The sequence below is a fragment of the Ictalurus furcatus genome, chromosome 10 (assembly GCF_023375685.1).
Source record: "Ictalurus furcatus strain D&B chromosome 10, Billie_1.0, whole genome shotgun sequence".
Classification (NCBI taxonomy): Eukaryota; Metazoa; Chordata; class Actinopteri; order Siluriformes; family Ictaluridae; genus Ictalurus; species Ictalurus furcatus.
In genome coordinates, this window is record NC_071264.1 from 19133508 (window position 1) to 19147100 (window position 13593).

Consider the following 13593-nt stretch of genomic DNA (forward strand, 5'->3'; position numbering starts at 1 on the left):
TGCATTTGACTGCTGATGTCTTTTTTATTATTCTATAATTATTATTATAATTAACGTTGTTCTTATTAACTTTTATTTTTCTGTGTACTTCTTATTTTGTGTACTGTGCTTTGAGAAGCTGCTTTTAAAGGCGCTTTATAAAATAAAGTTTATTATTATAATAAAACTTCACCATATCAACGATTTTTAATACACTTCGTGCAACTACCAGTGGGAGTGAAGATAGTAGCGCGCAAGTGATCCGTAACCACCCGTGTTCGCTAGCAGAAGCAGCGCCGTTGCCGCAGTAGCCAATTGGCTTAGCTTAGGATCTTAGCAGGTTTAAAGCAAAAATAATAATAGTAAAAGAAATAATAATGAAACACACTCACTTTTTGTTGCAATCGAGCAAAATCCCAGTGTAGCTCCTATCTAGGGCGAAGATAAAACGGAGGCCGCAGCCAAAGAGCTGCGGTCCGGCTCCTGGTCACCATCAAACCTATAGGGAATGTCATCCTGGTGGTGACAAAAAGTTTGGAACAAAAAGTGAGTGTATTTTCATTATTATTAGTTTGCTTTAAACGCACCATAAGCTATATAAATCTTGTGCTTTTGCAGATTGATGTCTGCAATGGCGAAGAGCACACTGCTTCTCCTTCATCTCGTAGGATATGATGCATATATATACACTGGTGAATTTTAGATAAGATCACTCTCCCTCCAGAATGTTTAATTTTAGCAGCAAGAAAGCTGGTTTGTCGTCAAAAGTGGAATGCTAGTTGTGCCACCCGTGTTACTATGGCAACCAGTAGTAGGAACGCCTACTGCCGACTTCATACAGTGGAGAAATAAGCATTGGATACGTCTTTTTTTTTTTTTCTCCAATAAATATATTTCCAATGAGGCTGTTCACATGAAATTTTCACCAGTCAGTCTAAGTCAATCAACTGACTTGAATTCAATTGAACAAGATTTCAAGAGAGTATGTTCAGAAGAATGGGCCAAAATCACACCTGAATACTGCATCTTGAAGCTGTCATTACAAACAAAGTCTTAAGTATTAATTACATTTCAGTTAGCGTGTTCAATACTTTCTTCCTGTGTCAGTCCTCTTTATTACACATAACTTTATTTATGGACTTTAATGTTGTGAATTCTTTATATGTGCGGATTTCTTGAGTTAAAACTGATGTCTGGTGAAAATTTCATGTGAATAGCCTTATTGGAAATGTATTTACTGAAAAAAATGTTGACGCGTCCAATACTTATTTCCCCCACTGTATTACAGCAACTGGCGACTTGACGTGATAAAATCACTGCATGTGTGAATGTACCATAAGTCCCTGTGAATGAGCTGTTACTATAGAAATGATAATGTCTTAGAACAGTCCCATTAATATAAACCTGTGCTGTGCAGCCACACTACTGACAGTAGTACACTACTGACAGTAGTACACTACTGAAATTATTCAACACCTTCTGACCAATCCCAGTCCAGAATTCAACTGCACATTGGTATAATTTGTAATGACTTGTCATTTTTACATTTTAAAGACTTTTTCCCAACACAGATTGAGCATCTGTTAAGAGTTAGTGCAGGAAACTTAGTGCAATTCGATTTGTTTCAGATTTGGGAGATTTATGGAATGAAGCATGCGACTGTGCCTCTGACTTGGCTCGTTTCTCCGCCTGTGTTTTGGAGACGGCAGTAATACAGTCGTGTTCTCTGCACGTGAAGACAGATTTTAGAGTTTTAAACATTCGCGCCTGTTCCATCTCCAAACTTCTGCTTCGGTGAACTTAACAGCACTCGCTCTGTTTATTCGTCTTGATCTTAAAACTGATTTGTGAAATGAATATTTACTGTATTTTATATGATCTCACCGATTTCTACACCGTGTGTGTGGTGTGTAGAGCATTGTTACTTCACTCTTTTGAAGTGTGAGGTCATTTTTAAGGCGACTTTTTAAGTCGCCAAGCTGCATTTCATTAATCACAACAGGCTTTGGTTTGAATATAAATTGCATCATAAGTCTTAATTAGCAAAGCGATTTTCTTTAAGAGTTCTCCATGCTCAGTGGACCGGGGTGTGTGTGTGTGCGCGTCTGTGTGTGTGTTTATAGCGCAGAGCTGGCAGCGAGCGTGTTGTGGTTTCTCTGCATTGTCAAATCAATTCATCAAATTGATTGTCAAAAATCGGAGCCTCTGCTTGGTGTTTAAACGCACAAGAATTTTCCTCGACTTTCACTGAACCCCTTTGTCCTCTGCAGGGAGTCTGTATTAATGTGACGTTTTTGCGATGTGGTGTGGATGAGCTTTAGAAGAGGGATGTGTGAAGTAAGTGCAAAAACAAAGCTTTTGGGTTTAGTTTTAGCAACAAATGGAGACAAGAAAAGCAAACGCAATGCGGTCATATTTACAGAGCGGAACGGCTGTGATGTTTATCGCTACTATGTGAAAGAGGTGAAAATTTAACTTCCATGGAAGGAGACATTCTACAACTCAGACGTCCTGTTTTGGTGTCTTTAGTTTTTTATGGATGTCATTAATGATAAAGTTGCTCAGATGCCACACCCTCTCAATCCGGGCCAGCACATTAATGAACTGTACCACAGTGTAGGAGTATTAGAGCCAGCCAAGTGTGATATTTTTTTTTTCTTTTAGCCTTCAGTAAGACGTGTGTTACTAAGTTCCTGGCACCTCAGTCCTTTGGTAAAGTGTGAGCTCTTAATAGATCGTGCTCCATTCTGTTAATCCTCATCGCAGTGCAGGGCGGGCCAGTGGAACTGTAATCATCTTGTGTAAACTGTTTAAAGAAACTTTCTTGAAACATCTGTCTTGACTTAGGAGAGTTGGTAAAAGGTATACCTGTGAAGAGGCTCTTTTCTTACTTCAAATGACCGCTTCGACGATAGCCAGGAAAATGTAATGAGGAAGCGGAACTCTGAGATTTACTCGACACTGGTGGTGGTTTAGTTGTGTCCAGTTAATTCTAAATTCTTTATTAATTTGCTATTTTTAAAACAGAAGAATTAGCCACTCTCTTCTTTACACATTCCTTTGTATATTTGTGACAGTGTGGGTCTCTGAAGTGCTGGGTTCTTTACGGTATTTTGGTTTTCACCTTTGCCTATATTAGCTTTGACTCGTTGGTTTGGAGAAATAAGATGCACCTGAAAACTATGTTTTTCACTTGAGCAGCAGAAAAGCCATTTCACTGAAGGGGAAAGGGCACGGGACCTGAATACCATTTTGTTTCAGGTAGCTGCTACTTTCACTTTGCACTGATTTTGTCAGTGTGAACTTTGACCTGTGAATTCTTGAATCTTGGCTTGATGAGGCAATAATAAGCAAGAAGAAAGGACTGGTTTCATTGAAAAAAGATGAGCTGAGTAGCACTACGAGTAGCACTACGAGTAGCACTACGAGTAGCACTACGAGTAGCACTACGAGTAGCACTACGAGTAGCACTACGAGTAGCACTACGAGTAGCACTACGAGTAGCACTACGAGTAGCACTACGAGTAGCACTACGAGTAGCACTACGAGTAGCACTACGAGTAGCACTACGAGTAGCTATAATGCAGAACCTTTTGTCTTTTTTTTTTTTTTTTTTTTGGTGGGCTGTTGCTTGGTGCAAATTTGGGGGAGTGGTTGGGTAACTGTAACAAACTTAACCGATGGGCAGGAGGAGGCAGGAACTGGCTGAACATAAACATAAAGTTTAATAATAAACGTAAACATAACCCGAACAAAGCATGCGCGAGTGTGTGCGTCTCTCCCTCTCTGTGCATCCTCACAGCCTGGCCCCTCCCTTCTCTTCCTCTTCCTCGTCACAGTAACATTTACATTTGTCTAAATTAGCAAATTGATGCTAGCTAGATAGTTAATCATGTATTCATAATAAAAGCAAAAAACCACCTCCATTATTGGATCATCACTTGCTTTCCAAACGAAATGAACAACTTTTTTTTTTCTTTTCTTTTTTTAATTTAAGAATACTACACATAGGACATAGACATTCACAACATTCATGATCCAAAGTCCTTGTTCATTACTAAATTTGTTTAATTGTTGCACTTGTTTTATTAAATGGAAAGTTCTAAGTGTGTGTGTGTGTGTGTGTGTGTGTGTGTGTGTGTGTAGGACTCCAGAGCAGTGTCCCAGCGTGGTGTCCCTCCTGTCTGAGAGTTACAACCCACATGTCCGCTGTGGAGCAGCAATGGCTCTGGGAATCTGTTGCGCTGGCACCGGATACAAGGTGAATCCATTTGTTCAGCATCCAAAATTTTGTAGCTCTGAGACGCTTTCCTTTTTTCTCCGGTTGAGAACATGTGGTAGTTTTATCCTTAAATTACAGTGAGGGGAAACAAGTATTTGATCCCCTGCTGATTTTGTACGTTTGCCCACTGACAAAGAAATGATCAGTCTATAATTTTAATGGTAGGTTTATTTGAACAGTGAGAGACAGAATAACAACAAGAAAATCCAGAAAAACGCATGTCAAAAATGTTATAAATTGATTTGCATTTTAATGAGGGAAATAAGTATTTGACCCCCTCTCAATCAGAAAGATTTCTGGCTCCCAGGTGTCTTTTATACAGGTAACGAGCTGAGATTAGGAGCACACTCTTAAAGGGAGTGCTCCTAATCTCAGCTTGTTACCTGTATAAAAGACACCTGTCCACAGAAGCAATCAATCAATCAGATTCCAAACTCTCCACCATGGCCAAGACCAAAGAGCTCTCCAAGGATGTCAGGGACAAGATTGTAGACCTACACAAGTCTGGAATGGGCTACAAGACCATTGCCAAGCAGCTTGGTGAGAAGGTGACAACAGTCGGTGCGATTATTCGCAAATGGAAGAAACACAAAAGAACTGTCAATCTCCCTCGGCCTGGGGCTCCATGCAAGATCTCACCTTGTGGAGTTGCAATGATCATGAGAACAGTGAGGAATCAGCCCAGAACTACACGGGAGGATCTTGTCAATGATCTCAAGGCAGCTGGGACCATAGTCACCAAGAAAACAATTGGTAACACACTACGCCGTGAAGGACTGAAATCCTGCAGCGCCCGCAAGGTCCCCCTGCTCAAGAAAGCACATATGCATGCCTGTCGGAAGTTTGCCAATGAACATCTGAATGATTCAGAGGACAACTGGGTGAAAGTGTTGTGGTCAGATGAGACGAAAATGGAGCTCTTTGGCATCAACTCAACTGGCCGTGTTTGGAGGAGGAGGAATGCTGCCTATGACCCCAAGATCACCATCCCCACCGTCAAACATGGAGGTGGAAACATTATGCTTTGGGGGTGTTTTTCTGCTAAGGGGACAGGACAACTTCACCGCATCAAAGGGACGAAGGACGGGGCCATGTACTGTCAAATGTTGGGTGAGAACCTCCTTCCCTCAGCCAGGGCATTGAAAATGGGTCGTGGATGGGTATTCCAGCATGACAATGACCCAAAACACACGGCCAAGGCAACAAAGGAGTGGCTCAAGAAGAAGCACATTAAGGTCCTGGAGTGGCCTAGCCAGTCTCCAGACCTTAATCCCATAGAAAATCTGTGGAGGGAGCTGAAGGTTTGAGTTGCCAAACGTCAACCTCGAAACCTTAATGACTTGTAGAAGATCTGCAAAGAGGAGTGGGACAAAATCCCTCCGGAGATGTGTGCAAACCTGGTGGCCAACTACAAGAAACGTCTGACCTCTGTGATTGCCAACAAGGGTTTTGCCACCAAGTACTAAGTCATGTTTTGCAGAGGGGTCAAATACATATTTTCCTCATTAAAATGCAAATCAATTTATAACATTTTTGACATGCGTTTTTCTGGATTTTTTTGTTGTTATTCTGTCTCTCACTGTTCAAATAAATCTACCATTAAAATTATAGACTGATCATTTCTTTGTCACAAACGTACAAAATCAGCAGGGGATCAAATACTTTTTTCCCTCACTGTATATTAAGAATGTCTATCATAAATAACATGTATGACAGAGAATGTCTATCATAAATAAAATCCTTTATTAAAAGCATTACTCTCCATGAATGACAAATAATAGTAAATAACTTTCTGTGCCCTCTGTGTGGGAGGGGCATACTCTTTCTCCCCTATCAATCACAGTGATGCTAGCCAATCGTGGGCTTCCAATGTGGTAGAGGGTGGATAGCACTTTCTTCCAAGTTTGTTACGCTGCCCTGAGATGCAGCATGAGCAGGAGTATGAAAGGAAGTGTTTGACTGGCTTCACATGTCTTGGAGGAAGCACATGTTAGCCTTCAGCCTTACTGTCATGTGATTGGGAGAGCTGGCTTCTGGGTGGGAATTGGCCAAGATTAAACTGGGGAGAAAATTTTATTTATTTATTTTTAAAGTGAAAAGGTCTGTCATTTGCATTATTGGTTACATTGGAGCTTCCAAAGTTCCAAACTTTTAACAGAAGAAAACAATCTACCAAGAATGCACAAACAACACCTCACTGCCCAATTATCATATGCAGGGTCCAGTAGTAGCCATAAAATTGTTTTTAATTTATTAGTTTAATAATAATAGTTGTATTATTAGTAGTAATAAAAGCATTATTTGTATAGCAGCTTTATATAAAATCTGCCAAATCTATTAATTGTTGTTTTTTAGAGCAAACTGGCACCAAAATTTCCTTCAGGATAAATAAAATTGATCTTATTTTCTTTCATGCTATGTGTATGTGTGTCTGTGTACAGGAAGCAATAAACCTGCTGGAGCCCATGACCAACGACCCGGTCAACTACGTGAGACAGGGAGCTCTCATCGCCTCGGCCCTCATCATGATCCAGCAAAGTGAAGTCACCTGCCCCAAGGTAAACATGCAGCATTATAAGTCTGAAATCAGGCAGAACTCTAAATACAGCATTGCTCAAAACACAGTAAACAGATTCAGTGACATTATTCACAATGCATTATGGGAACACTAGTTCTTTCCCTTGTAAAAGTGCACAGTCTTGCATCTTCATGTGCCCCCCATCCCCCCCCCCCCCCCCCATTTTTCACACTTTGAAAAACCTTTCAGGAGGGTGTGAGTCATGTCGTTGCTGGTTGGTTCTATGCTTTGAACTCTTTATGGAAGAGGTTTTATTTCTGGAAGGTCTGTGGAGTAAATGAAAGGAGAAATTATTTCCAGAATCAACACTGCTAAATATATTACATGTATCGCACCCAGGTCTAATCCATGCATATTCATTATAAACAACTATAAACAATTAATTCATTAATATATTTCTACACTTTAGTTGCCTCTTTAAAAATTTTATTTATTTATTTTTTTTGGGACCAATTTTCTAGACATTTTACAGCACAATTAACATGCTACAATTGTTACAGGTTACAGCTGTATTAAAATGTTTATAGTGACATTAAAATTTGATTTGCGGCTCTTGTGGAGTGTTAAAAAATGTGTGTTTTACAATAAAAGCAGATAATGTGGCTGTGATCTGTGAGAAAATTTATCACATTTTGCTCAAGTTTCCGACAGAGTAATGCGATTTTATTTTCTGTATAGACATTGGTCAATAATGAAAGTCAAGTCTCATGTAGAGGGTGTGGCCAAAAATTCAATGAAGCTTACACCACCATTGAAATATATTTGGTTATTATGCCATGGTATGTGTGAATACTCGATTTTGATTGGCTAGAAGGTGTGTGTTCAAACTGTATAGTGCACAGGTAGTTCCAGTCAGTTTAATCATTCTAAATTAATGTACTGCCTATAAACAACTGTAACCATAGTAACATACTGTTAAACTCAGTTTCATTATTAATAGAGATGCGGCACAGACGCAGGTAATTCACACACGCACAATTCACACACGCAATCTCTCTCTCTCTCTCTCTAATAACTATTTATTAAAATTCATTCAAATAAATACAATCTTATCACACTACTTTATCTCTGTGTATGATTTAGAGTGGACAAAATTCTAGATCTAACAACACTTATAGAATAACTAAAGAAAAATTAAGTAATTTTTATCATTTCAATCAAATTTTGCACAGCAAAAATCAATGACCGCTTTAACTTGTGTGTTAAGTGACCATGGTATAAGTGGGATAATGCACGGCTGTGGATTATCCCACTTATAAGTGGGATAAGTATAAGTGGGATACTCTGCGGCGGCAACCACCCTCCGCTTCGTGTCAGGTGGTTCTTTGCCTCCATGTCATGCATTAAAATCGTGTAATGCACACCTAGCCATGAATTATCCCTTACTTATACGTCACTGATGATCAAATCTGTATTCTGATTGGTCAGAAAGTATTGCTTAATTTTCTATAACGGCGCTGAGAGTAGTGCAAGTCCAAGTCAGTTTTATATTAATGCACTCGTTCTAATACATTATCATTTCTGTAGTAACAGCTCATTCACAGGGACTTTTACGGCAGACACTCAAAATAAAAAAAAATTAAAAAGTCATTTATTATGGTGAAACGTTCTGTAAGGAGATGTTTATTTAACATTTATGGGAGGAGTGTCCAGTGTCAGCACTTTGTAAAAGACAGAGTGAAAGCTGTAGCTTTAAGGTTTCCCACATTGTCAGGACAGAGGAGTGTACGCTTTGTGGTTTGATTACTGAGTATTGATGAGTATTTTCTGTTTGTAGGTTAATCAGTTCAGGCAGCTGTATGCGAAGGTGATCAACGATAAGCATGATGATGTCATGGCCAAATTTGGAGCCATTCTGGCTCAGGGCATTTTGGATGCAGGTCAGTACGGCAGCTTTTTTTTTTCCTTGCTTTTTTTTTCTTCTCCTTTTTTTTGGGGGGGAGGGGGAGGGAGGGGGGTTCTTTTTTTTCTTCTTCATACAAAATTGCCTATTCTAATGTTGACACTATTACAGTTCTGCCAAGTTACAAGTCAACTTGTAATGATTAAAAACAAAAGAGTGAGATATTGTGAAATAGCCCTAACATGAATACTACTGATCTGCAGTCTCATTAGCAATCTGACACTTATTTCACTCAAAATGATGTTTGTGTATTATTTTATAATAAAGAGATGCACGTTTTTTTCTAACAAAGTCGTTTATCGGATTAACTGGATCACATCCCGTAAATCCGTAGTGTGTTGACCTTCACACTCATGAATACTTGAGTGTTTCACAGTGTGTGTTTGGGTTGCTTCTTTGTAATCATGTTTAATGTCACACGCTGTTTAACGATCTCTCCTCCTGCAGCAGCGTTCTGCTCTCATTAATGAGGAATTTTCTGTTTGCCAAACCTCTCCGTCGCGCCTCGACGCTGCTGTGCGTTCAGCTGTCAAATATCCTGGCTCTGGTTCTGGACTCTGGGGTAACAAAGCCTTCTCAGGAGATCTGGCACTTCTCACAATCTGTCACTACTTATTTGAAATAATATTGGTCCGGTGAAGCAGTCGCTTCAGTAAATAGACTTGGAATCTTCACATTTGGAGCTCTGGAATTTTGCGTGAAATTGAGGTGTTGATAATCAGATGTACAGAATGCAGTAACTTTCAAATATTTTATAACTTTTCCATTGTTTGAATCACAACAGGGGTTTCCAGTCTTATTCATAAAGGGCCTGTGTGGGTGATTTTCTTTCCAATCAAGCAGGAGCCTCACCTGATTCCTCCTGTTTAATCAGATAATCTTGGCTTTCAATAGACTCAGGTGTGGCTTCTGCTTGGCTAGAATGAAAACCTGCACTCACACTGGCCCTTTCCAGATAAGATTGGACACCACTGCTTTAGAAGAAGGGAGCCTGAGTTGGCAGCTTTTTGGCACTAAAAAGAAAAAAGTGTACAACTTTGTTAGGGTCAGGTTCAATTGCCCTCCACTAATATTGGCACCCTTGGTAAATATGAGTAAAGAAAGCTGTGAAAATTTGTCTTTATCGTTTAACCTTTTGATCTTTTGTTAAAAAAAAAAATTCACAAAAATACTCTGCTCTCATGGATATCAAACAATTGCAAACACAACACAGGTTTATCCCCCAAAAAATGTTAAATATAGGTGTGCAACAATTATTGGTGCCCCTTTGAATTCATATGAGAAATATATTTGACTTATATTCCCATTGATATTCTAAAAAAAATTGTAATAAGAAGTTACAGTCAACTGGAAATGTTATGAATCAACCTGGAATTGGACGTGTGTCTATATTGTCTCAACACACTGCGAAGAGGATGGTTTGAGTGGCCAAAAAAATCTGTCAGAAAGTCTCCGAAATTACAATCCAAAGTATCAGTACTACCCCCCCCCCCCCCCCCCCCGAAAACTGCACTCTGATTGGTCCTGTTGACGTTCAGTCCTGGGATATGAATGGTTACAGTGCTATTTAATTAGAATGCTGGTTGCATTTACTTACAATATAGTTCTAATTAAAGGCTACGCTTAAACTCTGACATGTTATCAGCACACCCTTGGCTTACAAGATCCCAAAAACAGGAAACATTTAAATGATTTAAAACACCCTGTCGAACTCTCACTATTGTCTCGTCCACTTTGATTTGAGACAAATTGAAAGTTTTTGTATAGATTGTATTTTGTGTGATTTTTCTCTTTTGTTCACAGAATAATGACCAGATCCACACCTCTTTCCTTCCCTTACTCCCTTTTCTATATCCATTTCCCTCTCGAGGGAGGACTATTATTCTATCTCTCCTTTCCATAGCTCTAACCTTGATCTGTACAACATCCCTCATTAGCAGATAAATTCAGTATCAGTATCTGGACAGGAAGCCACAGAAATTTCACTGACCCTGAGATGACCATTCTATTGTTCTACTGAAAACTCCTAATTAATGCTCATGATCTTGCTAAACTGTCTTGGTACTTGGGGTCTTCAAAAGTTCTTCAAGGGTTCATTAGATAATTAAGTGTTCTTAGCCTCCTAAAATGGTTTGGGTTCTGTATAAAGCCTTTAAGGGTTCTAAAGATTTTTATATTGTACACCAAAAGGGTCTTTTGTCCCTCTGTGCAAACCCTTAAAGGCTGTATTTTGAACCCTACAATAGAGGGATTACCTTCTAGAAAAGGCTGTGCAAAAAGATAGATCCAGCAATCAAGAAAAAAAACCTTGCTTGAAGAACCCATCATTTTTAATGAGTTTGTTCCCATAACATTGTGTGTATGAACTGGGTGGTAGTGCAGTACAAACTGCAAATTACTGTTGCTATGGTTCTTTCATCGTTAGTTGGATAATTATTGGTTTTAGCTGCCTAAATGATTTCTACTTGAAACCCTTTTAGATGGAGTACGCAGTCTTTTAAGGTTCAACATAGGGCCTTTATGGATTAAACAATTTCTAACCGTGTACACTGAAATGTTTTTCCTCCTGAGGAACCCTTCTAGGTTCATCTTTCGATGAAGGTTGCCACAAGATGATTGAATCTCCCATCAAACCTCGAGACCCATTTATTTATTTATTTATTTATTTATTTAAACAATTTTAACAATACTTGAAGCAATACTCTGATCCTTTTTAAATCTCAGGTATTTTTGCGTTGATCAGATTAATGAATTGTTTCTTTAAACCAGTTCCTCTCTCTGTGTCTGTAGGTGGCCGGAACATGACTATCTCCTTGCAGTCGAGGACTGGACACACACACATGCCCTCCATCGTGGGTCTGCTGGTGTTCACTCAGTTCTGGTTCTGGTTTCCTCTGTCTCACTTCCTGTCTCTGTCCTTCACACCTACCGCCATCATTGGTCTCAATAAGGACCTGAAGGTAACGGGGTCGTGTCCTCACTAAACTGTCCTCGCTAAACACCAATGTTTCAGTGTTTATGTTAAAAATCAGGAATTGTATTTAAACACCGGCTCCATCTTCTGTGTTCTCTGTGCTCAGATGATTTTTGTGATTTCTACACACACTTTCCAAAGGGTTTCTTTCTTTTCTGGCCTCTATATTACTGACCAATGAATAAGAATTTTACGAAGATGTTTTCAGCCCTGCATCCCTCCCACATATCCGTCAGTCAATGTTTTGTTCTTACTGTTTGTTTAATTAAGTACAATGTAGTTAAACCAAATTAACAATGGTTTGAACACCAAATGAATAATTTCAACCTGATCTGGATTAGATAAATGGACTGGATTGGTGAGAACACATCCTAAAAGGTTCCTAAAGTAAAACTGACATTACAGAAGATTTGGAATTGCTGAAGAAATAAAGCTCTAATTGCAGACCTGCCAACTTTCATGCACTGTGTGCATGAACTCCACATCACAGCAATGTATTTGGCCTATGTCTTAAAAAACACCAAAAGAGCGGTCTTCATTTTTCCACCAGTAAAAATAGCAGACAAGTCTGTGGAAGCGCCATCCCCTTCACTCCATCTCACATTAGTAGCATTTTTCTCATCTCGGCTTGATTTTCATACTTGAAAGATGCACAGCCTCGACAGAGTCAGCCTGTAAAGGTTTTACGTTTATTAACATGAGATAAAATCTATCAGTGCATGTTCTACTTGGCTCCCATTACAAACCTATCTCGCTAAAATCAGTTGCATGTATTTATTAGGGAGGCAAGTGAAAATTTCAGCTGAAAATGCTCAACAAAAGGCAGTTTTTCAGCCAAAAGAGAAAAAGACAATGAAGTGTCAAATCTAACAGTTTACAAATAATTGTAATGGTAATGAAAATTAGAAAGTGACTTAATACACTGTTTGTTCTCCTGTTCCAGTCAGCACAAATGCTTTCAAACAGCGTGGTAAAGCTCATAGCAGTGTCTGTTTTAGTTAAAATATAGATAATAGTTTGCAGTACATTATTAAATGCTGTATGTAACATCATCCTCCTAGAATAGGAAGAAAAGGTGTACATTTAAACATTTCCTGTGTCTGTAAAAGCGGCAGCTTTTGTTCCTGTTTACCATAAAACCCTGTAAATAAGCACAATCCAGTTTCTACCTTAGACAAGTGATTTGTGGATGGACTGTCTTCTTAAAAAAAAAAAATTAAAAAGCATGGATTTACCAGGTCTTTAAATATTCAAAATCAGCCTCTATTGTTAAAGTAATTTTTTTTTAATTTTCTGTCAACTTAATATTAGCCAAACACTTGCTGCAGGTTTGGTCATAGGGGAAAACACAATACAAGTTATACAGCATTGCTGTAAGAACAAAATCTCTCTTTCCTGAGAATCCTCAAGCTGTTGAAATGACAAAAGTGCACATCCAGAGTGACTGTACTGTAAGAAGTGATGAGGTCAGGCAGTTATCTGTTTCGACACACACCTAGTTTGTAAGCTACTGAAAGTTCTAAAGCAGGAAGAATCTAAATGATTTAAAATGCCATGCCAGACTCTCACTATTGTCTCGTCCACTTTGATTTCAGACAAATTAATGACCCAAACCTTTTCTAAATGTTCTGATGTGACGGATGTTACCTTTGTCACCTATTCTCTTGTTTCCATCCTTCTACGATAAGCTATAAAGTCATTTTTAGGCCAGACCCTGCCTCCACCTCAGTTCATTTACTCTGAGCACCTCCAGTCATCCCATCAGGCTGTAAATAAAGTGCAATAGTGTATGAAGTGGCATAATGACAGAAGAAATCTGCTAAACTCACCACCTATCCGTCACTCTGGCTCCTGCTTTTTCACACCATGAAGCCAAA

The 13593-nt window shown here is 39.0% G+C and overlaps 1 protein-coding gene across 1 annotated transcript in view; it reads left to right on the plus strand.

Moving 5' to 3' along the window:
• psmd1 (proteasome 26S subunit, non-ATPase 1) overlaps positions 1 to 13593 on the plus strand; it is a 49296-nt gene that overhangs the window by 30592 nt on the left and 5111 nt on the right. The window contains exons 17-20 of the mRNA XM_053634297.1: positions 4126 to 4240; positions 6703 to 6819; positions 8617 to 8719; positions 11533 to 11702. Coding sequence (XP_053490272.1) covers positions 4126 to 4240; positions 6703 to 6819; positions 8617 to 8719; positions 11533 to 11702 — 505 coding nt within the window. The remainder of the gene's footprint in view (positions 1 to 4125; positions 4241 to 6702; positions 6820 to 8616; positions 8720 to 11532; positions 11703 to 13593) is intronic.